The sequence below is a fragment of the Odocoileus virginianus genome, chromosome 17, assembly GCF_023699985.2.
Source record: "Odocoileus virginianus isolate 20LAN1187 ecotype Illinois chromosome 17, Ovbor_1.2, whole genome shotgun sequence".
NCBI classification, from domain to species: domain Eukaryota; kingdom Metazoa; phylum Chordata; class Mammalia; order Artiodactyla; family Cervidae; genus Odocoileus; species Odocoileus virginianus.
The window spans coordinates 40,632,380-40,658,689 of NC_069690.1; the positions used below are offsets into that span (position 1 = coordinate 40,632,380).

Below are 26,310 nucleotides of genomic sequence, written 5' to 3' on the forward strand. Positions count from 1 at the left end.
ATCAGGGAAGCCCTTATCTTGACCTTTGAGAAGCTGCACTGAACTTTGAACTTCCAGATGGTTTCCCCAAGGCTCTGCCATTCCCGCTGCTGGAATGCCCTTCTCCTGGTAAATCCTCACTGACCCTTTTGTGAAACCCCATTGCTGCTCCAGGCTGGTAACCTTTTCAGCTCCCTGCTCCCCTGTGATCCCAAAGCATTTTGTTCATCATTCTGAGAGCCCTTGCCAGAGTATAGCCTCCCTAGCGCTTCACCTGTTTGGCTCTCACCCGAGAGCTGCTCTAGGCGCCCACGGATACTTGTAATGAGTGAATGCCTCCCGTCCCTCCCACTGGCGGTGAGCATCCTTCCTGCGGTCTAACCCGAGTCACTCCTGCTGCAGCGCGCGCGGCGGGGAGGGTGAGAGAGTGACACCTGGCCAAGTGCGTGCCGCGAGTCCGAGCCGAGGCCGGGGGGAGCGGCCGGCTGAGCGCTCCCGCTCGCGCCCCCCGGCGCCGCCGCCCTGCCGGCGACCCCGGCCCCCGCCGCCGCTGGCGCCTCTTCGCCCCGGTTACCGCTAGTGGCTGCTGTCGCTCAGTGGAGCCCAAGGAGACCGCGGCCAGAGCGTCCACCGAGCAAGATGGTGGCTCCCGAGTCTCCGTGAGTCCCGGCGGGCGGGGCGCCCCCTCCCGGAGCCTCCGGGCAGGGGGCGGCGACGGGGGCTGGGGGCCCTGCGGGCGAGTTGGCACGGGGCGGGTGGCACCCTTCGGAGGGCTCCTGCCCCGCGCGCCCCCCAGAGGAAGTTCCCCAGCCCTCCGCAGCCTTGGCCGGGGCGGCTGGGTAGGGGTGTGCAGGGAGCCCCGGCCTCAGCTGGCTGCCTGCGGGGTGGGAGAGGGGACACCTGCCCCTACTCTGCCTGAAGCGGGAACTCCTCCTAGTGGGGTCCCGAAAGGAAGGGACCCAAAGAAGCCTAAGCGGGGGACTGGGGACCCTCATCCTAGAGCCAGATAAACACTCAGTTTGAGGCTTCCCTGCAAGGATGGAGTGGGGACCACCAGCCAACGTCATCGCCTCATGGGCCCCCATCCAGCTGGCCAGGGTGTGGAGAGGTGTGAGGCCACCTGGGTCTGCAACAGGTACACCCTCCTGGTTAACCTTGGTCACATAGTCAGTCTTATTTACATCCCGCCCCACCCAGCCTGGTTTCCTTAGGGTGAGGTGGGGGAATGTCGATGGCTTTTGCAGGGATCTCTTGGAATAGCACTGTTCAATAGAACTTTCTGGGATGTGGGCCATCCCAGAGAATTTTCTCTCTCTCTGGGCCATCTAATACAATAGGCACTAGCCACACGTGGTTATCAAGAGGTTGAAATGTGACTAGTGTGACTGAGGAACTGACTTTTAAAGATTAAAATTCTGATTAATTTTAAACCACCACGTGCAGCTGGTGGCTACCTTACTGGACAGTGCAGTTTCAGAATTTCCATCTTCCCAGTTCTCCTTTCTCCCTACTCTTTTGTTCTTGTCTCAAGAACACCCTAGGTCTCATGATAGTTTTATCCCTCTGCAGAATAGGGTAGCTTCTAGATACAGGAAAGGCCGTGACAAACTTCCAGAAGGATGTCACCTTGGCTTCGTACCTCCTCCCCATTCTGAGATCCCTTTGGGTGGTGGACTGGACAAGGCCACAGAAGCAGCATGGGATCTAGGAGGAAAGGATGGCCAAGGTAGCTATTTTAGCTGCCCAATAGGTGCCCAGGGGCCCACTCCATCACTCCCTCTGCCTGAGAGTTTCTGCTTCCTTACCTGTTTACTTCTCAAGTTTGCTGGAGCACCTGCTGGGTGCCAGCCATGGTTCTCTTCTCTGAGGTCCAGATAGGAACAAGTTAATTACCTTTCCTGCCCTCAGGGAATTTGTGGGAGGGAATGGGTGGGTGGGCAGCGAGAGTGCAAGCAATAGAAATTGCACAGAAATAAGCAGGTTTATAAACTTTGGGGAGCGTGATGGAAAGAACAAACAGGGGGTAGTGACAAAGAATAAGGGGACTTGCTGGGAGAGGATTATTACAGAAACCTCCCCTGAAGAGCGGCCATGATGCTAAGTCAGAGGGGAAGTAGAATAGGCAAAGTGTTGGGAGGCAGGGTGGGAACATTCTGGAAGAAAGCACAGCATGTGCAGAGGTCCTGGGGATGGGACTCTGGCACTGTGAGTAAAGACCAGTGTATCTAGAAGGGGAGGGAGGCACAAGTGTCCCCTAGGGAGGTCAGCAGTGCCTGAGCGTTTGGCACATCTAGAAAGGGATTCTGGTGCTGGCCTCAGAGCAATGGGCAGTAGAGGGGGTTGTTTGTTTGCTTTTTGTTTTTTTCTTTGGGATGTGGGATCTTAGTTCCTGGACCAGATATCAAACCTGCATTCCCTGCATTTGAAGCACAGAGTCTTAACCACTGGGGTATCCCAGATGGTGCTAGTGGTAAAGCACCTGCCTGCCAATGCCAAGAGACATAAGAGATGTGGGTTCGATCCCTAGGTCAGAAAGATCCCTTGGAGGAGGGCATGGCAACCCACTCCAGTTTTTTTTTTTTTTTTTTTTTTTGCCTGGAGAATCCCTTGGACAGAGGAGCCTGGCAGGCTACAGTCGATAGGGTTGCAAAGAGTTGGACATAACTGAAGCGACTTAGCACGCATGCAAATCTTAACCACTGGACCACAGGGAAGTCCCAATAGTGAGAGGATTTTAAGCGGTATATTTTTAAGAGCCCCCTCTGGTACTGAGAGTTTCTGACCCAAGAGCAGGGTAAGAGTGGAGACCCAGAGTGCTATCAGGAATCAACTGCCATTGTCCAAGCAAGAGATGACGGTGACCTACATAAGGATGGTGGCAGAGGCATGGAGAGGAGGGAGGAGTTAGAAGTAGATTGGGGAGGTGGAATCAATAGGACCTGTGGCTGGATCAGGTCCTAATGGGGAAGAGAGTGGGGGTTGGACAGGCAGGTTTCTGGCCTGAGCACCTGGGTGGGAGAATGGGCCATTTTCCAAGTGAGGGAGCCTGGGAGAGGAGCAGATGTAGTGACAGATGCAGGAGAGATCTGTCTAGAAAAGCCAGGAAGGCAGTTGGATAGAGAGGTGTGGTGCCCAGAGGAGTGTCCTGCAGAGATGGTTCTGACTCTGGATGGTTTGAGATTGGGAAGAAGAGAATGAGATGACATCAAAGGAGTGGCTGATGAAAGCAAGGAAATCCAGAGGATGTGGGATCCTGGAAGGTCAGAGAAAAGTGTGCTTCAGGAGAGTGTGATGAGCAGTACCAATTGCCCCCCTACAATCCAGGGGAAGAGAACCAGCAGGGTTCACCCACTTTGGGCAACATGGAGTGCTTCTCCTTATACTGAATGGGTTCCCCTTGGAATTCTACTCATCTGCTCTTATTGTACCTACCCACTAAGTGCCAGGTCCTATGCTGAGTTCTGGGAATAACATCAGGTGAGCAAGACAGTCACTGCTTTCTCAGAGTTTAGAATCAGCTAAACCTATGGTCTCAGAAACAAGAAGTTGTTCCATACAGCCAAAATAAATCCTTCCATTCTTTCAAACAATCAACTTTTGCTGAGAGTCATCTGCATGCACAATAACTTAGAGGTATAGAAATGAATAAATGTGATCTTGGCCTTTCAGGAACCAAGTGCAGAGTTACACAGAGGATCCCTGTGTTCACTGTGTTGTGTTACAAAGACTGGTACACGGGGAATTACGGGTGATGAGAGGACAGGTGGGGCTTCTCGGTGGCTCAGTGGTAAAGAATCCATCTCCTAATGCAGGAGATGCAGGTTTGATCCCTGGGTCAGGAATATCCCCTGGAGAAGGAAACGGCAACCCACTCCAGTATTCTTGCCTGGAGAATCCCATGGACAGAGGAGCCTGGTGGACTACAGTCCACTGGGTCGCAAAAGAGTCAGACATGACTTAAAAACTAACAACAAACAGGACAGGTACCAACCCAGGCTGGGGGTGGGTCAGGTGGCAGAAGGGATGCCTGAGCTGCTCGCCAGGAATGAATGGGAAATAGCCAGGGAAAAGGGGAGTTCCAGGCACGGGGCTGGAGGCCGGAGCAAACGTGAGACTGATGTGTGCGGGCCACGGTAAGCCTTTGGATCTGGCTGAGCAGACAGAACTGGGGAAGCTTCTGGAGGTGTCTAGAGGTTGGGGGGCCCTCGCTGGCTCACGGCGAGGTATGTAGACTTAGGCAGTGGGACACCACTGAAGACGTGGACACAGGGAGTGACATAGTGAGATCTGTGTGTGGCCTTGCTCTCTGGCTGTTTCATGAGGTACGAGTGGGGGAGACACTGCAGAGGTGGAGGCCGCTGCATAATCCAGATGAGACGGTGCAGGCCAGGGTCTCAGTGTGGCCTGTGGGGTCAGGAGGACTCGGGTTCTATTCCATTGACCAAAACGTTCATTCGGGGTTTTTTTCTGTAAGATGTTATGTGAAAGTGAAAGTCGTTCAGTCATGTCCGACTCATTGCGACCCCATGGACTATACAGTCCGTGGAATTCTCCAGGCCAGAATACTGGGGTGGGTAGCCTTTCCATTCTCCAGGGGATCTTCCCAACCCGGGGACTGAACCCAGGTCTCCTGCATTGCAGGCAGATTCTTTACCAGCTGAACCACAAGGGAAGTCCAAGGATACTAGAGTGGGTAGCCTATCCCTCCTCCAGTGGATCTTCCCGACCTAGGAATTGAACTGGAGTCTCCTGCATTGCAGGTGGATTCTTTGCCAACTGAGCTATCAGGGAAGCCCAAGAGGGAAAACTGCAAATGAACTTTGGGGCCACCTCAGCCACTTACTGCTTGGCAAACCTTGGGCAAGTCCCTGAAAGCCCCTGAGCTTCAGTTTCCTCCTGTCCAAAGTGAAGATTATACTTGCAAGAGTAATCTTGGTCTCCTAATGGAGTCATCACAACCCTTAGCACAGGGCCTGACTCAGTTCACACTCAGTAAGTGGTAGTGACTGCTGTTGTTATCAGTGAACAGAGAGGAAGGGCAGATGTGAGAGAGAAGTAGGAAGCAGAGCTGGCAGGTCTTGGCGGTCAGCTGGCGTGGCCTTCTGGGGCTGATCTGCTCATTCTCATCTAGCACCAGGGGTGGTGGTAGAGTTAGGGAGGTAGGGGCAACCCGCTGACTGCCTTCAATCTGGAACCCAGCCCTCACCTCACGTCTGGGCTACCCTTCCCAGAACCGCACTACTGGTGTGTGTGAGAGTGTGTCCATGCGTGTCTTTAGGGAATGAAGCTCCAGAGAAGACCAATCCTGTTTCTCAGTCCTCTGGCTCTGGGAGCTCAGCTAGCTGCTAACTTCCTTCTGAAGACACCAGTTATCCTTTGGTCAAGGTGTCAGGATTCAGTCACGAGTTATTCATGAGCCCTGAGAACCACTGTTGGTCTCCAGAACTCAGTCCCCACACCTATAAAATTGCGTAGATGGTGCCAGTCTTTCCAACTCCGAGTTCTGACATGCTTCAGCAGTCAAAGCAATCGATGCCTTGTCCCAGATGGAGGGAGACCCTTGCTGGGGAGCTGGGACCACCCATACCTCAACCTACTTTGGATAACACTCTATGGCCCACTCCCAGTAGCCCTTCCCCCTTGGGTCCAAATCACCCCTTGGTTGGGGAGTGCTCTGTGGGCAGCATAACCCCCAGTGGACGCCTAACACCTCTCCCTTGTTTCTTTCACCTTCAGTCTCCCACCAGCGGAGCGGAAGTAAGCTTTCCTGGCTAAGTTAGATGAATGGTCCCCTTTAGCCTGGCGGGCTGCCCTCCTCCTGCCTCCCTACCAACTCCCCCTGTCAAGGGAGGTGCTTCGGTGTGTGGGGGAGGCTGGGGGGCAAGAGCATTTGTGCAGGGGTTGGGGGTGCCCTGCCCCCCCGAGGAGGAATGGTGCCCCCAGGGAAGAAACCAGCTGGAGAGGCTTCCAACTCCAACAAGAAGTGCAAGCGTTACTTCAACGAGCACTGGAAAGAGGAGTTCACCTGGCTGGACTTTGACTACGAGCGGAAGCTGATGTTCTGCCTCGAGTGCCGCCAGGCCCTGGTGCGGAACAAGCATGGCAAAGCGGAGAATGCCTTCACCGTGGGCACGGACAACTTCCAGCGCCACGCCCTGTTGCGCCACGTGACCTCGGGGGCCCACCGCCAGGCTCTGGCTGCCAACCGGGGCCAGCCCTCTTTTGAGGGCCAGGCTGAGGGCGGAGGGGCCTGCCCAGGCCTGGCCACCACCCCCAGCTCCAGGGGCGTCAAGGTGGAAGCAGACCCGGCTAAAGTGGCCGTGCTGACCACAGTGTACTGCATGGCCAAGGAGGAAGTGCCTGACGACCGCTGCTCTGCCCTGCTTGAGCTGCAGAGATTCAACCTGTGCCAGGCGCTGCTGGGCACGGAGCACGGTGATTACTACAGCCCCAGGAGGGTGAGGGACATGCAGGTGGGTGGCAGCCAGGGGTGTGGGGGAGGGATTGAGGAGGGAGGATATTGAGCCATCTGGGCATGGCACCAGCATGCCAGGCCCCCGGGGAAGAGGCCAAAGCAGCTCATTCACACCTTCGCCCATCCTCCCTGCACTGAGGGCATACTAGGTGCCAGGCCCCGGGCCAGCTGCGGGGCGCCTAACAGTGAAGAGGCTGGACCAGGCTCTGTCCTCGGGGGCTCAGGGTTGCTTGGCTCACTACCTAGGCCAGAGGTTGCAAACTGGTGGCCTGGGGGCTTGATTGGCTCACAGGCATGTTTTGGTAGTTTTCACAGTGTTTTCAAAAGACTTAAATTAGTTTCCAAGTTAAAAAAAAAAAAAAGACATTCCATATAAAAATGTGGACTTCTGACTTCTGTTGAGAAACTAGGTCCTGTGCAGTCAGGGCATGAAGTTCTGGAGTTGGAGAGCAGGGCATGGGCTTTCCCATTACCTTTGGTTTATCCCTGGTCCTCCTGAAACTCAGTATCACCCACATGGCCACTGGGGACATGCATACTCATGTAGCTCTGTCCTAGGTACTGGCTTTATGAGTCTTGGGGGCTGGTGTGGGGGTGAGGGGCGGGTTGGATCTCATCCTACCAAGAGATGAGAGACAAACAGCATGCAGCTGGGGCCCTGGTTAACCCGTGGGCAGTCAACCTATCAGTTAATCCCAGAGCAGCTGAGCAGAGGGAGATCCTCAAGAATAAGGTTGACTGGGGCAATGCTGTAGAGAAACTAACAAGACGCTTTAGAATCTTTATGATTCATAAAGCACTTTTACATTTATAAACATAACAACAAAGATTACATGGACGGGAATTTCTGGAGGTCCTATGGTTAAGACTCCAAGCTTTCACTGCTGAGGGCCTGGGTTCAATCCCTGGTCAGGGAACTAGATCACAAAAGCAGTGTGGCGTGGGTTAAAAAAAAAAATTGATAAGTCACAACAACCTTTTAAGGAGATTGGGGGCAAGTATTAGCCTCGAGGAAACAGAGATGAACAGAGAGGTGAAATGATTCGCTCAAGGTCACACAGCCAGTAAGTGACAAAGCTAGGATTAGTCCCTAAGACTGTCCAACCCCAGGCCTGTGCTCTATCACCCCATCCTGTCTGCCTCCCCTTCTCAGGACAAGCCTAACCCTGTCCTCCCTCTTTTTCTCTCCCTGGCTGTCCCAGGTGGCCATCGCCAGTGTCTTGCACACAGAGGCCCGTCAGCGCCTGAAGGCATCCCCATATGTGGGCCTGGTGTTGGATGAGACCAGGGACTGGTCTGAGTCCCACAGTCTGGCCTTGTTTGTCACTTCGGTGTCCCCCTGCGATGGCCAGCCTGCCACCACCTTTCTGGGCAGTGTGGAGCTACAGGAAGGCGAGGCCACTGCTGGCCAACTCCTGGACATCCTGCAGGCTTTCGGCGTGTCTGCATCCAAGCTGGCCTGGCTCAGCTCAAGCCTCCCCAGTGACCGCCTGGGGCGCGTGTGCCCGCAGCTCCGGGCCACCTGCCCACTGCTCACGGAGCTACACTGCCTCCCTGGCCGGACAGACCCCAAACCCCCTGCCTACCTAGGTGAATATGAAAGCGTACTGGACGCCCTATTCCGCCTGCACGGTGGCCCCAGTTCTCACGTGGTCCCTGAACTCAGGGCGGCACTGGACCTTGCAGCTATTGACTTGGCAGGACCACGACCAGTGCCCTGGGCCTCCCTGCTGCCCGTGGTGGAAGCTGTGGCTGAGGCTTGGCCTTGCCTGGTGCCCACCCTGGAGGCCTCTGCCCCAGCCTCGCCTACCACAAGGGCGCTGGTCCTCGCCCTTCGCCAGTTCACCTTCGTGGCCTTCACCCACCTCCTGCTGGATGTTCTGCCCTCCGTGCAGAAGCTGACCCTTGTCCTGCAGCCAGAGGAGCCGGATTTGGCCTTGCTGCAGCCTCTGGTGATGGCAGCTACAGCCTCCCTCCACGCACAGTGCAGTTCAGGTGGGGCGCGCCTCCAGGGCTTCCTGCAGGAACTGGCATCCTCTAGCCCCGATTTGGGCCGTGGCCGCTGCACCTACCGAGGCGTGGAGCTGGTGGGCTACTCTGAGGCTGCGGTCCAGGGCTTGAAGCGGCTGCGGGGGGCCTTCCTGGACTCCATGCAGAGGGGGTTGCGGGACTCTTACCCCGGGCCCTCGCTGGACGCCGTGGCCGCCTTCGCGGCCATCTTCGACTCCCGCCGCTACCCGCAGGCCCCCGAGGAACTGGGCGCTCACGGCGAGGGGGCACTCCGCGTCCTGCTGCGCGCCTTCGCCCCCGCTGTGGTGCGCCAGAGGGCGCTGGGCGACTTCGCGCTCTTCAAGCGCGTGGTGTGCAGCCTGGGGCGGCTGGGCCCGCGGGCCCTGTGCACCAAGCTGGCGTGCGCGCGCTCAGAACTGCACGAGCTCTTCCCCGACTTCGCCGCCCTGGCCGCACTGGCCTTGGCGCTGCCTGCGGGCGCCGGCCTCCTGGACAAGGTCTGCCGCAGCCGGGAGCTGCGGTGGTGGGGGCCGGGCGGGGCGGGGGAAGGACGGGGCGGCCCTGCGGTGAAGATCGCGGTGGATGGGCCGCCGCTGCACGAGTTTGACTTTGCGCTGGCGGTGGAGTTCCTAGAGAGCGGGTGGGGCGAGGGCCTCCTGGGCTCGCAGCTCACCTGAGAGCGGCCTCTTCGCCTCCGTCCAGCCAGTCCGGGACCCCTGGGCTTGCTAAGGGTCAAGCCAGATTTGACCTAGCAAGCTTACCTCCTAACTGTGGCCTGCCGCCCACCTTCCCCAGGCTTCCTCGGCTCCACGCTGAGTACTAACCCAGCTCAGTGGGATGTGGAAGAGGAGCTGGGTCCGGGGTGTGAGTGGGCGCTGGGGCCCGTGGGCAGAGGTGCTAGGGTCTCGGGCACCCAAAATACCACTCCTGACCTTTCCAGTTCTGCGGGGAGTAGTCCATCCTTTTCCCTCTGAACTCCACTCAAGTTTTTGCTCTAGAAAAGCTGAGGGGTCTTGGTTGGAAGGAGGAAGACAGAGCCTCCGTAGCTGAGGGGTTGAAGGCCAGGAGACTGGGTCCTTGACTGTTAGCCTTGCTCCTAGCAACATGTCTTCTCTTCAGATGTGACTGGGGGAAAAAAAGTCTTTGTTTTTGACAGACAGCAGAGCACCCTTTCTGTGAAAAAGCTCAAGGGAAGTAAGAGGTTCCCTCTCCACCAACAGGCTGCCTGAGACTTTTCTGTATTTGGCCGTGTACTTAGACATCCACTCCAGTATTCTTGCCTGGAAAATCCCATGGACAGAGGAGCCTGGCAGTCTTCAGTCCATAGGGTGGTAAAGAGTCAAACTAGACTGAAGCAACTTAGCACACACATAGACATACATATTTATCAATGTGAAATAAATCTATCCTAGCCTCCCTAGTGTTAACACACAAAATCTAAAAGGATTTCTTTTGGCTTTGCAACGACAGGGTTCAAAAAAGTCCCAAATGGACTGAATTTATTTCTAATTTTTTTCTTCCTCAAAGTCTGGCTGTCCTCCAAGTTCCTCACCTTCACCTGCCCTTGCCTCAGATCTCTCTCTCTCTCTCTTTTTTTTTGGCAGTGCTGAGATTTGAGATTTTAGTTCCCTGACCAAGGATTGAACCCAGGCCCCTGCCTCAGACCTTTAAGACCAAAGACTGTATAAACCACAGTGCTGGACTGGTTGACCCCAAGGACCAGCCTCAGGCCTGACCCAGGGGTGTTGGAGGGCTTTTTGTCTCCAGGGGAGAGCAGTTGGGGCCTCACCGGAGTTGGGGAACACATCCCTTCAGATTCTGGGGGGTTTCCTATCCCCTCTGTCAGTCCTTGCTGTGAATGCTGTGCGGGATCTGGAGGGGAGTAGTTAGTGAGAGGGGAGGGGGCTGGCCTTTCCCCAAGTCTCCTGGGTTTGGGTTTAATTTGCAATAAAGTGGAAACCCAGTGCATCATGCAGTCTCCATGGTGGTGTGTGTGTCAGGGGCCCCCCCGACTCCCCTCTCGGGTTCACTGGGGCCATAATGCTGCCCCTGTTGGGGGGGGGGGTGTGGTCATCTTTCTGGGCTAGGAGCCTGGAACTGTGGACCCTCTGCTTCCCCTTCCCCAGTGGTGCAGGGGAGAGGTGCAGAAATGGGCTATAATCACCCTGGGTTTAGCCAGCACTGCTTTGTGGAGACAGGAGTTTCTGCCCTGGCTCCACAGCCAAGAAGCCCATCAACCTCTTGTTCTGGCTGTGGGGGAAGGAGCGAGCCCTGCGACTCCCCGTTTCAGACCCTGACCTTCTTCCTCCTGCAGCAGGCCCGGCCTCCGGAGCCCCCAGCCCGCTGCTGGCCTCCCTGGCCCTGCCCGCCAGGCCTCTGCAACCCCCGCTGGACTTCAAGCACTTGCTCACCTTCCACTTCAATGGCGCCACCCCGCTCAATCTCTTCCCCAACTTCAGCACGGTACGGGCTGGGCAGGTGGGTGGGGGGAGTGCAGCCCAGCATGGGGGTGGGCTGGGAAGGTGGGCTCCCAGGGGCTGGCTCTCAGAAGCTGGGTCCAACCAGGAGCAACATCCCCCCGAGTGACCAGGTGCCCCCAAAATGGAGCCCAGCTCCTCCTTAGGCCAGAATATCCAGGATGCTACCGTCCTCTCCCGTATCAACTGCTGCTGGGCCTGGAGGGCCTGCGGACTGCAGGTTTCAGCGAGTTTTCATAAAGGGGCATCTGCCGATGATCTGTGTATGTCTGTGTGCCTTTCTGTTTTAGTTTGTCTCTATAGGACTTTGTGTATTTGTAGGTGTGAGTTTGTGCATGTGTGCTTGTGAACTCTTTATGCCTGCATAGTTGTCTTTATTTAGTGTATATGCCTGGGTATCAGAGTTTTTTGTGTCCACTGTGTATGTGTTTGGTGTGTGTCTGGCCTCTGCGTGTATGTTTTTAATATGGTTTGGGTGATTCTAAGTTTGTGGATGTGTGCCATTGGTGTGCAGGTGAGTGTGTATCTTTCTGCTTGTTTCTGTGATTTGTAACTGCCTGTAAGTTTATGTGCTGTGTGTCTGCCCACTACTAGCCTGTGTACTAGTATTCCCATGTACTTCCATGCATGTATGTAAATCTGAAATTTACTTCGCTATATGAGCTATATGACCCCTTTTTTAAAAAATTGAAAAATCAAATGTATCATTGATGAGCCCCAGGCCATCCTGACAAGATAGTGGGAAATTCCATCTAATCACCCTTGGGAGCCCCTTCCTTCCCACCCTCCAGGGTTGTACAAAGATCCTAAGGAGCCTGAGACAATTGGGGGGGGGTCCTCTGGTTCTCAGCCCCCACTGTTGCTTGCTGACATGCTCACTGTTCAGGCACATGGTCCCTACGAGGGGGTCAGTCTGCTGCTCTCATCACTGGGGGCCCAGCAGGCCGTTCTCCCCTGAAATCCTGTCCCGCCCTACCACCCACCCACCTCAGCCCCTGGCCCTGGGTGCTGTGAGGGTTAGAACCTTTCTCTGGTCTCAGGGAACTTTCTGAAACCATCCTCTTCTCTCAAAGCCTGTGTTCTCCTGTCTCAGGAAGGTTTGGAAAGTTCCTCTTGACAAGTAAGCCCCCAACGACTTCTGCTTTTGACACAACAACCCTGCCCTTGAGAAAGGGGAACATAAAGGCTTGGTTTGATAGGAGAAACAGAAATTATTTAAAACAAGGAAAAGAAAAAAAATGCAAATTCCTATTCCAGGGAAATGACCCTACTATTCAGGGAACCCTCTGGCTTCCACCTGCTAACCCTGCTTGCCGCCCCCAGCCTGGTCCCCCACTGCCCTGGGCTGTGGCTCTCTCTCAGGCCCTGGGACAGCGGCAAAGCTGATATAATAAGCTTTATCTCCCCTTGCTCACAGGTCCAGCACAAGACTGGGTTATGGGAGAGGAAATTCCAAATTCCCTTCTCTGCTTCTCCCTGCCCTCAACTCTCTGTACACGTAGATGTGATTCTCATGAATAAGCGAAAAAAGAGACTAGAGGGGCAGCAAGGGAAGCCAGTGTGGTCACCAGGCCATGGTTCTGTTTCTCAAGATCACAAAAGTCATGTGGCCATCCCCCTGCCTCCTAGCAGAAGCCTAGGCCATCTAAGAAAGTCAGCCAGGGAAGAGACTGTTTCTTTTTTGGTGTCTAATATCCACAGACATGGGAAATTTCTTCCTGTGGGCTGACCACTGCCCTCCTCTATAGACTTTAGTTTTGGGCAATTAGCACTGCCCTCCCTCCTTACTTAGCTGACCCCACAGTTACTATGCCCTCCCACCCCCTCCACAGATGGACCCAGTCCAGAAAGCTGTCATCAGCCACACATTTGGGGTCCCCTCTCCCCTGAAGAAGAAGCTCTTCATTTCCTGTAACATCTGTCACCTGAGATTCAACTCAGCGGTGAGAGGGAGTTGTGGAAACAGGCTGGGGGGTTTCTGGGCAGGGAGCGGGCTGGACCCTGGGCTTTCAGGTCTTTCCTGCATGGAGGAATAGGGGTGGCAAAGGGACTGTCTGTATTTTCTGTCCTTCGTTGAGGAAGAGCTGCTCCTGGCCCTTTATCCATCCCACCTTCTCCTCTCTCCAGATTCCTGTGCCCCTTCCCAGCCCATCCCCCTGGGATTCTGTTTTCCTCCCATATCTCCCATATGCCTCTCTCCTGTGCTCTGGAACCTTCTGATGAGAGCAGGCTGCCCTTCCCTACTCTGGGTCCCAGGGTTCACCATCGGTTCTGGTTCGGGGCTGAGTTCTTAACAAACCTGAGAGTTTACAGAATCTGTTCGTGTCCATCCTCTTAATTAGTTCTCAGGATACATCAGTGAGATGGCTCAAGGTCCTATCCTCAGCCTCATTTTTCAGATGAGGAAACTGAGCTTCAGAGAGGTTAAGTGACTTGCCTGAGGTCACACAGCTGGTAATTAGCAGAGCTGGGATTTGAACCCAGGCCTGGCTGACCCCATAGTCCACATACCTCCTAGCAGGGCCTGCCCCGAGAGAGTAGGGAAGCCTCGTTCTGGCCTCCAAGGGAACGTTTGCCTTCTGTCCAGGCAACTTCTGCAGTTTGGGAGATGCTGTTGGCAGACCTGCTCTTGTAAAAGAGCCTAAGGAGAGGCCACAGGGCCTTGTCATTCCTACTTTGGGGAGCAATAAGCAGGAACTCCTAGTGGACAGGCCAGATTTGGAGGTTCCTTCCAGGCTTTCAAGTTACGTGAGTCATGCAAGTGATGGAAGAGAGACTCATTCTGATAGAGAAACCATATATTTTTCATGCTGGGCCCAACACAGTGCCTGGCAAACAGCAAATTCTCAGTAACTATTTGTTAAAAAACACATACAGAAGGATGAATGATCTGGAGTGTATGTTCCCTAAAGCGTGGGTACTGCTCTGTTTTCCCACCCATGCATTTATAAACCTAGTAACTAATATTCACTGAGCACTTATTCTCTGTAGTAGGCCCTTGTCATTCATCCCTGGGTTGGGAAGATCCCCTGGAGAAGGGAATGGCAACCCACTCCAGTATCCTTGCCTGGAGAATTCCATGGACAGAGGAGCCTGGCAGGGTATAGTCCATAGGGTCACAAAGAGTCGGACATGACTGAGCGACTAACACTTTTGCTTTCACTTGTCATTCATGTTCTCATTTTCATTCTCACAACCCTATGAAATCAGTGTTATCATCCCAAAGCTTACAAGTCAGGAAACTGAGGCTCAGAAAGGTGAAGTGACTTGTCCAAAGATGCACAGCTAAAAAGGCACCAAGGCAGAATTGGAAGGCGGTGGCGGTTTGCCTGGGAGCTCACATACAAGAATGCATTCTGTAACCCTCGGGCCCACACATGTGCTATGATGACGATGACAATGGCAAGGATTTGCTCCCTGTGTGCCCAGAGCCCTGCCTCCCTCTGACCTGCCCCCTACGTGCCAGCTCATGGATGGGGCAGGTAGACTCAGCAAATGAATGGTGACCCCAGGCTCTCCCCTCCCCAGAACCAGGCCGAAGCACATTACAAAGGCCACAAACATGCCAGAAAACTCAAGGCTGTTGAAGCTGCCAAGAGCAAGCAGAGGCCGCAAACCCTGACCCAGGATGAAACGCTGGCGTCCCCCACCCCGACTCCAGCCGGTGGAGCCCCCAAAGAGCTGCGCAGCAAAGGTCAGTCCTGAACTTTTGTCCCACCCCTGTCCCACTTCAAATCTGGTTTCTGACAAGGGGTTGAGTGCTTTCTGCTTATTATTATTCCCACTTATGTTGGAGTATACCATCTGTACACGAAGAGGCACACACCACACAGAAGAGCATCTCAGATTTTCCAGCCTGAATCTGCTGAGGTGAAGAGACATGTCACAAGCACCCCAGAAGCACCGCCCCCCACTCCTTGGGCCCTCTCCCAGTCACTACCCTGTTAGCTTCCTAGGCCTGGGATAACGAATGACCACAAACTGGGTGGCTGAAAGTAACAGAACTGTATTTTCTCAGTTTCTGGAGGTCAGACCTTTGGAACAAGGTGTCAGCAGGGTTGGTTCCTTCCCGGGGTGCAGAGAGTCTGTTTCATCCCCCTCTTCTAGCTTCGTGGTTGCCAGCAATCCTTGGCCACATTCTGACCTTCTGTCTCCACCCTCACATCACCTTCTCCCTCGTGTTTGTGTGTTCACATGATCTTCTTAGAAGGACACCAGTCACTGACCTCGGGCCCACTCTAGTCCAGTTTGATCTCATCCTAACGAATTACATCAGCAAAGACTCTGCTTTCCAGATAAGATCACATTCAGAGATTCCAGATGCACATAAGTTTGGGGGTGATGCTATTCAACCACCTATAACCCTCCCCCAGGGTAACCATGAGCCTGACTTTTCTCACCAGAGGTTAGTCTCACCTGGTTTTGGTTAATGACATACAGACAGTTCCCGGCTTCATGATGATTTGGATTATGATCTTTTGACTTCCAGGGCTTCCCCAGTGGCTCAGTGGTAAAGAATCCACCTGCAGTGCAGGAGACATGGGTTTGATCCCTGAGTCAGGAAGATCCCCCTGGGGGAGGGCACAGCATCCACTCCAGTATTCTTGTCTGGAGAATCCCATGGACAGAGGAGCCTGTTGGGCTACAGTCCATGGGGTCACCAAGAGTTGGGCACGACTGAAGCGACTTAGCACACAGCACACATGGTATGAAAGGGATATGCATTCAGTTAGAAACTGAACTTCCAATTTCAAATTTTGATCTTTTCTGGGCTAGAGATATATGGTACATACTCTTTTTTAAATTGGTGTATAATTGCTTTAGTGTGTTGTTTTCAGTTCAGTTGCTCAGTCATGTCCAACTCTTTGCAACCCCATGGACTGCAGTATGCCAGGCTTCCCTGTCTATGACCAACTCCTGGAGCTTGCTCAAACTCATGTCCATCGAGTTGGTGATGCCATCCAACCATCTGATCCTCTGTCATCCCCTTCTCCTGCCTTCAATCTTTCCCAGTATCAGGATCTTTTCCAATGAGTCAGTTCTTCGCATCAGGTGGCCAGAGTATTGGAGCTTCAGCTTTAGCATCAGTCCTTCCAGTTAACATTCAGGACTGATTTCCTTTAAGATTAACTGGTTTGATCTCCTTGTAGTCCAAGGGACTCTCGAGTCTTCTCAAACATCACAGTTCAAAAGCACCAATTCTTTGGCGCTCAGTCTTCTTTATGTTCCAGTTCTCACATCCATACATGACCACTGGAAAAACCATAGCTTTGACTAGACGGACTTTTGTCAGCAAAGTCAAGTCTCTGCTTTTTAATAAGCTGTCTAGATTGGCCATAGCTTTTCTTCCAGGAGCAAGCGTCTTTTAATTTCATGGCTGCAGTCACCACCTGCAGTGATTTTGGAGCCCAAGCAGATAATAATGTTGTATTAGTTTCTGCTGTAAAAGGGAGTGGGTCAGCTCTATGTGTGCACATATCCCCACCCTCCTGGACCTCCTCTCGTGCGCTCCTCATTCCTCCCCTCTGGGTCACCACCGAACAGCGAGCTGAGCTCCTTGGGCTCTACTGCAGGCTCCCACGAGCTGTCTGTCTTACACTCGGTAGTGTCTGTCAGTCCTAATCTCCCAATTTGTTCCACCCTCCACTTCCCATTTATGTGCATGTGTACATTCTCTACCTCTGCGTTTCTGTTCCTGCCCTGCAAACAGGTTCATGTGTACATTTTCCTAGATTCCACACATATGCATTAGTATATATTTTTCTCTTTCGAACCGACTTCACTCTGTATGACAGAGGTACATACTCTTTTGTGATGTTGGACAGCAGCAGCCACATGACCAGGAGAGTAAACAACTGACACACAACCATTCTGTGCCCATGCAAGCAATGTGTTTTTCACTTTCAGCACAGTATTCCATAAATGACATGAGGTAGTCAGCACTTTATTATAATATAGGCTTTGTGTTAGATGATTTTGCTCAACTGTAAGCTAAGGTAGGTGTTCTGTGCACATTTAAGGTAGGCTGGGCCAAGCTTTTATGTTTGGTAGGTTAGGTGTATTAAATGCATTTTTTAATTATGATGGGTTTATTGGGATGTAACCCATTATAGATTGAGGAAGATTTAGAGTATGTAGGTTTTGCATCTGGCTTCTTCCATGTTGTTGTGTGTAGCTGTGTTTTGTCCTTTTTCATTGCCGTGTAGTATTGCATTGTCCAGCAACTCTTTTCACTATTCTCCTGTTGATGACTATTTGGATAGTTTCCAGTTTCTGCTGCTAGGAATAGTGCTCTATGAATATTCTAGAACATCTTTTTGGTGACTTCCATTTATTTAACAGTTAGCTAATAAATGTGGATTATCAGGACTGGGAGGGCTCTCTGAGACCACTGGGCCCAACTTTATGATATCATGTGGGAAAGCTGAGCCCAAGTCTGCCCAGTGATTTGGTGGGGAGTCTGGAATTCAGTGCTGGTCATCCGTACACCAGGGCCCTCCACTCAGCCATGCTACCCCCAGAATGTCTGTGCTTAAAATCATGGTCTCGAGGGACCTCCCTGGTAGTCTAGCTGTTAAAGACTTCAAGCTTCCACTGGAGGAGGCATAGGTTTGATTCCTGATTGGGGAACTAAGGTCCAACATGCCTCATGCAGCCAAAAGTTAGAAAAAATGAACATTTTTTAAAAAGTCATGGTCTTGAGAATCATCTTGGAGCTTGCCCTCTTACCTGAAGCCTTCCATCTCCCCAGCAGTTCCTGCGGCCCCTCCTCCTGATCCCGAAATCCAGTCACCCCGGAGTCCAGAACCCACGCCCAGGGAGCCGGTCCCCTCAGACCTCTTGGATGCTGTCTCCTCTTCCTCCTCTTCGTCTTGCCCACCCTGCTCCCCAGAGCCTGGGCCAGAGGCCCCAGAGCCTGAACCGGCGGCAGCTGCTATGGGGAGCAGTGTGAGTGGGGAAGGCAGGGGCGAGAAGGGGCGCCTCTACTGCGCCACATGTAAGGTGACCGTGAATTCCTGCCTCCCAGCTTCAGGCTCACAACACAGGTCAGTGCCCCCCGCCAGCTTGAGTCTGGGGAGGAGATGCCCCTCACCAGATGTGGGCAGACTGTGGCTTCTGGGTGGGCACTGTGCTCGAGGGCTGGCTGACAGAGGTGCTGTGCCCAGCTGTGAGTGGGCAGGCACTTGGGGTCCTCCAGCTAATGCTTGGGGAGGGAGGATTGGGAAGAGAAGCCTGAAGCAGCAAGATCTGAAGGGTCCCCACAGAAGATGGGAGACACCCCCCTCCATCTCTCCTTGGGTCAGACCTGGGGGAGGGGGTTGGGATGAGAGTCAAAGGGAAGCCGACCTAAAGTTTACTCTGCAAGGAAGCTTCCTTGAGGCATGAAATGAACGCAGCTGGGAGGATCTTTGGGGCTTTCCAGGTGGCACTAGTGGTAAAGAAACCCCTGCCAATGCAGGAGACATGAGAGACGTGGGTTTGATCCCTGAGATGCGGGGAGATCCCCTGGAGGACACGGCAACCCACTCCAGTATTCTTGCCTGGAGAATCCCACGGAGAGAGAAGCCTGGCAGGCTGTAGTCCGTGGGGTTGCAAAGACTCAGACACGACTGAAGTGACTTAGCACGCATGGGAAGACCTTTCAGAAGGAAAGAGAAACTTCATGTGGCTGGAGGGGCTGTCGGTGTCGAGCAGCCTGGAGGCTTCAAGGGACAGCTAGGCTGACCTGGCTTGGAGGGGGGTCTCCGTGGCCCTGCAGCCCCTCTCTGGTGCTGACAAGCTGTCTCCTTTCCTTCCGCCAGGAGCCAAGCACCGGTGGATGGTGGAAGGTCAGCGGGGCGCTCCCCGCAGGGGCCGGGGCCGCACGGTGCCCCGGGGAGGAGCTGGACACAAGGCCAAGAGAGTGACAGGGGGCCAGGGGGGGCGGCAGGGGCCCAGCCCCCCGTTCCACTGTGCTCTCTGTCAGCTCCAGGTCAACTCAGAGACCCAGCTCAAGCAGGTGGGGCAAGTGAGGCTGGGATTGGGGGTGGAGCAGAAGTGAGGGGGTGGGGAGGAGAGAGCCTTCGGGGAGAAGGTGGATGGAGCAGAGCAGGGGGCAGGTGGAGAAAGAGGTGTGACGCTCAGGGGATGGTGAGCTCCTGGAAGGCCAAGGCCGATTCTTGCCTCCCCTTCCCAGGGCTGCTCCAGGGCCAGGTGGATTAGGTGTGTGAACTGTGGGTAGCAGAAGGGTGAGCTAGCCGAGCATGAGAGGGTAGTTTTGGGGTCCCTGGGTTCCTCTTCTTGTTCCCAGTCTCTCTGTCTGTCCATTAGCACCTGAGCAGCAGGAGACACAAAGACCGTCTGGCCGGGAAGCCCCCCAAGCCCTCCAGCCAGCACAGCAAGCTGCAGAAGCACGCGGCACTGGCTGTGAATCTCCTCAAGGTATCGGTCCAGGTCCGGAGGCGAGATGGATGGCCGGAAGGGAGGGCAGGCTGGGTGGCGGGAGGTGGGGCAGGAAGGAAGCCTCCCCACCCCATCTCATGGCGGCCTGGGCAGGGAAGGAACTGGGGTTGGGTTTTTGGTTGTCTTGAGATCTGCCCAGAAAAATTTCCGGGGAGGTGGGCCCAGGAAAGTCATCTCAGGGGCAAGCGAAAGGGGTGGGCGAGCATCTCCTAGAGACCGTGTCCACCCCCCACTCTCCCTAGCCTCCCCGCTCGGCCCATCCCAAGAGTCTCCTCCCCCTGGACAGGACGACAGGTGGTGGAGAAAGCCCTGTGGAATGAATGTGTGGGGGTGGGAAGGGAGGAGGATTTAGGTTTGGAATCCTGAAAGTCACGTTTTTCCTGCAGCAAAAGGTCTAGGGGATGGGGCCACGGGAGGGGAAGGGATTTTCCTGGGGTCAAAGACTGTGTCCATCCCTCTTTTCTTTGCAGTCTAAACTGGCCTTGCAGAAGCAACTCACCAAGACCCTGGCAGCCCGCTTCCTGCCCAGCCCGCTCCCCACCGCGGCGGCAGCCATCTGTGCCCTGCCAGGGCCCCTGGCCCTCCGGCCTGCCCCCACAGCGGCCACCACCCTCTTCCCAGCTCCGATCCTGGGTCCAGCTCTGTTTCGCACCCCAGCGGGAGCCGTTCGCCCTGCCACGGGACCCATCGTCTTTGCCCCCTATTAGCCCTCCCAGTAGTCGCCCCTGCCTACCACCGGCCCTGATCCCTCTCCCTGAGATGCCTCAGTTCCCTCCATCCCTCAGGAGAATGCCTTGTACAGCCCTGGGGGTCTTGCCCAATCTAGGAAGAGCTGGGCTAACGCTAAGAGCTGCTCTGCCCAGCCCTCAGTCTGCACTGGGGACTCAACTAATGCCACCCTGGCCCACAGACCATCCATCTGCACCCTCCCTGCCTCTGGTGTCTAGGGCTAGTCCTGATCTCCCCTCCATTTCCCATCCTGACTTACGGGGAGCAAACCGAAAAATCCAAAGATCTATGCAATAATCCTAGCCCCAGCCCCATGGTGCTCTCATTCCCCCCAACTCAAGACCTACAGCCATGTGGCCAGAGGCCCAAGGAATCTGACTTTCTCCTAGCCTGAGGACAAGACTGTGACCTCTATTCCCATGCCCTGCAGGGGGTGGGGTGGGGGTGGTCTTCCCCATTCACTGGATTCCCCAGAGAATCACTGGCGGTGATAGAGGGGGTCTCCAGCAGGAGTGGGTGCCTGGACAAGGGTGTGGTGGAGGACCGTGGAGGAGAGAGGGAGCAGCACCAAGTGGGGCAAAGCCAAGGGGCGGCTGGAGCTGCAAGCTTCTGGGGTTTTCACCTGCTGACAGGATGAGGTGATGGTGATGGTGATGTTTTGGCTGGGCCGTCTGTAATAGAGGAAATGACCAGTCCTACACACGTTCTCCCCTCTTAGCCTTTCATTGTCTTCCTGAACCCCAGCTCTCAAGGGGGAAGTGGGGTGACACTGGGTCTCCCTCAGACTATGGGCCCCCTGACACCAAATCCACCCCCCAGGGCTCCTCTCCAGTTCCTCACTTCAAACTAGCCCCCAGCACTCAATTCAGCTTTCTCCCCAGACCAGCAGCCCAAGCCCCCGTCGCCGTGAACCCGAGTGTTGGGATCCACTCTCAAGACCCATTTTCCTGCTGTCAAGATTACTGCCACCACCCGCCTCCCACCCCAGCACTGCCACCCCCCACCCCACGATATGGGACTTTGCCAGTATCCGCCTGTTACCTTTTTTTTTTAAAAAGCTATTTCCAATGGGGGTACAAGAAAAAAAAGGGGGGAGGGGAGGGAAACTTTTTGATAACAGTTGTGGTTTTATTGTGTCCAACACATTAATAAATGAATTTAAGCTCAAGCCTGTATACGCCCTAAAACTCCACTCGCCCAGCTGGGCCGCCTGCCCCTTCTCTCCTCTCCCGTCCTGGGGAGAAGGGGCGTGTATTGGAGGTCATCTGGCTGTAGTGTCTCACCTGTGCTAGGTGTGTGCATCAGAAGCAGGTGAGCACGGGAGGTTGCAGGTTACAAGCTCACCTGACCACGTGCCGGAAGTGTAACCACCCTTCTGAGCCCCCGACAGGTCTGGCAGCTCCTGAGAAGCTGCTCCTGCTTGGCCTTGTTCTGCTCAGGCGTCTGAGGTAAGAAGGGAGCGCTAGAGGAGCACCTTGCCCAGCCTCCACCGTGGCAGCAGGCATATAAACACAGGAAATTGATAAACAGAAGTCCAGCGATCAGCTGAAAACCACCACAGGAACGGGAAAGACCGGTCCCCAGGCCTGGGCAGCCCGCTGATCGGGCCCTGGGCGGCCGCTCTGGCAACTAGAGCGAGTAGCGCGCCCCTGCCCCCTGGTGGTCGGGGGGAGCAGTGTCCCAGCCTCCGGGGCTGTGGGCATAGCACCTTGAAAAGGGAGCAGCTGAGGGGACAGTCGCAGTTGTGGGCAGTATCCAACCACAGGGCTAGAGAGGATAGAATCGAGATCATCTTTCAGATGAGAAAAGCGAAGCCCAGAGAAGGGAAGGGGCTTGCAGGCCCGCAAAGCCAGCTGGTGACTCCCAGCCCAGCTGCGTTCCATTCCACCTCACCCAGTGACAGGCTCCCTGAGCAGCAAGAGGAAGCCGGGGGAAGAGTTACAACAGAAAAGGACACTCCCAGGAGGCTAGCTTCTTCCAGCCAAGGAGAGGACAGGAGAGAGGCTGGGCTGTTGGATGAGGAGGTGCCCGGAACACCAGCACGCACACACATGCACACACACCCTTTCTCTACAGTCCAGGCTGGTGCCATGAGAGTGAGTATACATGTGTGTGTCCTAAACACCAGCATGCAGATGTGCACATCTACACATAGATACGTGGACACTCTTTCTCTAGGGTCCAGGCTGGTGCCATAAGTGTGTGTGAGACCCAAACATCAGCACACACACGTGCATATCTCCACACAGATGTCTGGATGCCCTTTCTCTAGAGTCCAGGCTGATGCCGTGTGTGTGCATGTGCGTGTGTGTGTGTGTGGGTGGGTGGGTGTGTGTATGTAGAGGCTTCCTGAACAGGGGGTGTGTGTGCGTAAAGAGAGAGAGAGAATAGATACTGGCAGGAAACCAGAAGTGGGAGGTCCCTGTGATAGGAACCAGACCCTAGATGCGGCACTTCTGCATAGCTCTGCTTCCTCTCCTGGCAGGTAAAAGGGACAGTGACCCACAACCACCCCAGTCACTGCAGGGCGGATATGATGGGGGCCTGGGGGGGTTGGGGGTGCTAACCTAGACTATCAGCAATTCCCGGAGCTGGGAGGGAGCAAAAGCGACCTGAGCCCGGGACAGCCCAGCTGCCTGGCCTAGCGGTGAGCTCCCCACCTCGCTGGGAAGGAAAGCTCACCCAAACCCCCCTTTCCCCCCAACCCATCTTCCAGGGCTGGGAAGGCAACTCTTCAGCCATCCAAGGAGCCGCTGCCCTTGTTCTTGCGGCTGAGGGGGAAGGCAGACTTGCTCTGGGGCTGGGTCATCTTGCTGGCCAGGTAGACGAAGGGTTCCAGCAGTGAGCGGCGGTCAGCCACTGACACCTCCCACAGCTTCACCTTCTCCGACTTGGCCCAGTGCTGAGCCACGTCCGGGTCTACTCGCCGCTGCTCTTGCAGGTCACACTTGTTGCCGAGGACCACAATGGTGACCTGGGGAAGAGGAACACAGGAGAGGCCTGTGGCTGTAGATAGACCCTGGGGGTGGGGATGAGGGCCAGTGACCACCTCAGGCTTGTCATGGAACTCTCAGAGCGGGTGCCAGATGGAAGCCAGAACTTGAACAGAGGGAGGAGAGGAAAAAACAACTACTTCCACCTCGGAGTCCTAGGGGAGGGGAAGAAGTCTCAGCCGCTGAGGTCTCATCTCTTCCTACATTAGAAATTGTGGGCAGGGCCTCTATCTGGTACCCCCTCCAGGAGTTCTGTTACAAGCCCTGTGTCATTCACGCCTGATCATTACTGGGAGTCAGTTAGTTGCCGGCTAAGTTAGCTGGTGAGGAAGCACTCCCAGAATGCCTGATTGAGAACAAAAGGGCCTTCACAGCTGAACACATAACCACTATCAAAAAAAACTAGTGGGGACATCATGTGTTAGGGCAGGGGCCTCCTAAACTCGAGTAGCTTCTTTGGCTGAGCTGTCTCAACAGGTGGGCACCTCTAGTGGCGAAGACCCCCAGCAGTGGTCTCCATCCTCGCCCTCCAGTTTCAAACCTAGTTTCTGGCAAATGAGTGAAAGACAGAGCCATTCCAGGCCTCCCAAAGCCAGCCAAGGGTCTACAGTCTCTTACCACCGGGGTTCCCCCACACACCTCCTTCTTGTCCTTGGATTTGTCAATCTCCTTCTTGAGCAGCTCCACGCGCTGAAAGGACTCCCGGCTGTCCGTGCTGTAGACGAGGACATAGCCGTCAGTGCAGGAGAAGCAGTGCCGGGGCAACTCGGCCCCATCTCGGAGCCCCCGGGTGTCGTAGAAACGCACCTGCTCCCGGACCCCCCGGTCAGTCTCAATGGAGCCCACGTAGATGTCCTCCTGCGTCTCGATCATCTCAGAACCTGGGACAAAATGAGGAGAAAACTTGTTTCTGGGCTTCGCTGGTGGCTCAGTGGTAAAGAATCCACCTGCCAATGCAGGAAATTTGGGTTCAATCCCTGATCCGGGAAGAGCCCGAGTGCTTGGAGCAACCAAGCCCCTGCTCCACAATTCCTGAGCCTGTGCTCTAGAGCCCGGGAACCGCAACTACTGAAGCCCATGTACCCTGGCACCCGTGCTCCGTAACAAGAGAAGCCACTGCAATGACAAGCCCATGCACTGCAATACACAGTAGCCCTCTCTTGCCTTCACCGCAACTAGAGAAAATCCCGTGCAGCAAAGAAGACCCAGCACAGCTTAAAGAAAAAAAAAAAAATAAGCTTGTTTCTAGGGAGAAAAAAGATTGGGAACCTACGTGACTGAGTATATCCTAACAGGCCAACCAGATAGGGGGAGAAAGGAATGTGGGGTCAGACTTCAAACCTGGCTGGACTGGAATGATTTGGGGAACAGAGTTAATCTTATGCTGATACCATGCTAAGCACAGCATGACTTGCAAGCTTTTCCTTCCTATCTTTCTCTGATATTGGGTTTCCTCTTTCCAGATTTCTTCTGTATGGCAGGGTTGGGATCTTTCAGATCCCAGGAGCACCACCAGGAGCAACTTTTAGCCTCTTTGTGTTGTGATCAAATCTTCTCTTCATACTTCCACTTCCTCCACCACAGCCCATCCCCAGCAACTCACCCACTACATGGTTTCCGTACAGAAGCTGCTCCAGGATTGAAGTCTTGCCCACAGAAGCCTGGCCACACACGACCACCTTGCAGCTCTTCCCCATGCTTAGCTTTCAACCCTGAAGAATGGAAGCACGCTGGGTGAGGCAGGATGAAGACACAGGGCCTTCCCTTAATCGAGATCCCAAGTTCTGAACCGAACACACACCTTTGAGGAGTCGGCACTGTCCGCTATCCTCGGAAGGGTGTGTACTGTGTCCACTACAGTGTCTGTGACGTGTCTGTGTCTGCTACTGGGCAGTGAGCTGTATCGTACTTCTATTCCCAGTACGTGGTCAGTAAGTGGCACAGAGCAAGTGCTCAGTCAATGTTGCCACGACGCGGGAAGAGCTGCCACGTAGATGGCTTAAAGGAACCACTATCCAGGATCTTTTCTGTGCACAGGATGGACAGGATGTCAAGGACCAGTTGCTGAAGGGAGCTCTGGCTCAAGCTCCCTCTCTTTAACCATGATCCCGCAGAGAAATAACCAGAGATATTATTTTGTGTGGGTCTATCTTACATCACTCTTCTTGGGGAGTGAACAATTCTGCTTTCCAGAAAGGCTGATCTGGACAATCCGTTCCCTCTAACTCCCAGTCAAGGCCATGGCTAGGATGAAGAACATCAGACAAGAGACAAAGGAGGGACGGAATCTAAGAAAACAATGCTTTGGAAAGGAGAAAGATTTTGCTGCCCTTGGACACACCCAGATAAGACTTAGACACAGAAATCTCAAGACACCCCAAGAGATCTCAAGGTACCCCAAACAGGTTTCCCAGAAGTCCTAGACAAAGATTCCCCCAGAGAGGACAGGTAAAGATAACTTCCCCAAGGTATCTCACACAGAAACTTCTCCAGAGGTAACTCCCAGTACAGATCCCCTCTTCCCACGAGCTCCGCAATTAAGGGGTACCCCACGAGAGACTGCCACATGAGCCTCCTGCACATTCTCCCCACCAGGGGGCTCCCAGAGGGAATCAGAATCCTGCCACCTAAAGCGTCCCCAAAGCGGTGGTCGACCCCGGCCTCCCAGTCCCGTACCTCCTAGGGTCCTCGCAGCAGCACAGCCGGGCCCGTCCAGGTTCCCGGGGACCAGGGGTGGGGCAGTACCACGGCAAACACTCGGATCTTCCTCTGCGTCGGTCCCGACTCCGTCTGGTCCCGCCCCTGCAGCTTCCATCCGGCAAGACCAATTCCGGCGGCGGAGAGCTGGCGCCGGCGACACAGCGCCCTCAGAGGCCGGCGGGGAAATGACGGTCTGCACCTTGGCTAGGTGGTCGCCAGGGCACAGGTTATATATAAGCTGGCGGGACGCGCCGGGTGCTGTTCTGGTGTCTCAGATGCCCAAATGTTCTTTCTCTAAAGGCTACTACAGTAACACTTAGTTTATTCAGTCGTTTATTCATCCAATGTGTTCTGAGCGTATACTCTGTGCCAGTCGCAGGACTACGTGCTGAGAAAAGGCTGGCGAATTATACCTGGTTGTGGCCCGTTAGAATGTCACCATCTAGATGAGCTAGACATCTAACCCAATGACAGTCTAGCATGTAAGATCTATTACAGAGGTGCT

At 54.6% G+C, this 26,310-nt stretch overlaps 2 protein-coding genes and 1 long non-coding RNA gene across 4 annotated transcripts; 1 reads left to right on the plus strand and 2 right to left on the minus strand.

Annotated features, from left to right (window-relative positions):
* Nucleotides 1-236: 236 nt before the first annotated feature.
* On the plus strand, nucleotides 237-20,904 carry LOC110133788 (uncharacterized protein C17orf113). The gene is given in 11 exon segments (XM_070479491.1): nucleotides 237-638; nucleotides 5,716-6,452; nucleotides 7,657-8,449; nucleotides 10,779-10,927; nucleotides 12,774-12,884; nucleotides 14,470-14,635; nucleotides 17,693-17,958; nucleotides 17,960-17,987; nucleotides 18,744-18,940; nucleotides 19,252-19,362; nucleotides 19,854-20,904. Coding segments are annotated over 10 exon segments (2,601 nt in total). The 5' UTR covers nucleotides 237-638; nucleotides 5,716-5,909; the 3' UTR covers nucleotides 20,091-20,904.
* Nucleotides 14,928-17,742, minus strand: LOC139039130 (uncharacterized). The gene is made up of 2 exons (XR_011492341.1): nucleotides 17,671-17,742; nucleotides 14,928-16,331 (listed from the first exon to the last, which is right to left on the minus strand). It is a non-coding gene; the product is annotated as an uncharacterized lncRNA (long non-coding RNA).
* A 315-nt stretch (nucleotides 20,905-21,219) lies between the features above and the next one.
* On the minus strand, nucleotides 21,220-25,917 carry NKIRAS2 (NFKB inhibitor interacting Ras like 2). 2 transcript variants are annotated; one of them, XM_020887983.2, is made up of 5 exons: nucleotides 25,782-25,917; nucleotides 24,907-25,132; nucleotides 24,709-24,817; nucleotides 23,745-23,986; nucleotides 21,220-23,086 (listed from the first exon to the last, which is right to left on the minus strand). In XM_020887983.2, exons 3-5 carry the CDS (start codon nucleotides 24,800-24,802, stop codon nucleotides 22,847-22,849), a joined length of 576 nt encoding a protein of 191 aa, XP_020743642.2. In that variant the 5' UTR covers nucleotides 24,803-24,817; nucleotides 24,907-25,132; nucleotides 25,782-25,917; the 3' UTR covers nucleotides 21,220-22,846. The 2 variants fall into 2 exon arrangements, with proteins under 2 accessions (XP_020743642.2, XP_020743640.2); XM_020887981.2 differs by lacking the exon at nucleotides 24,907-25,132 and having other exon boundaries at nucleotides 25,782-25,916.
* Between the last annotated feature and the right edge of the window lie 393 nt (nucleotides 25,918-26,310).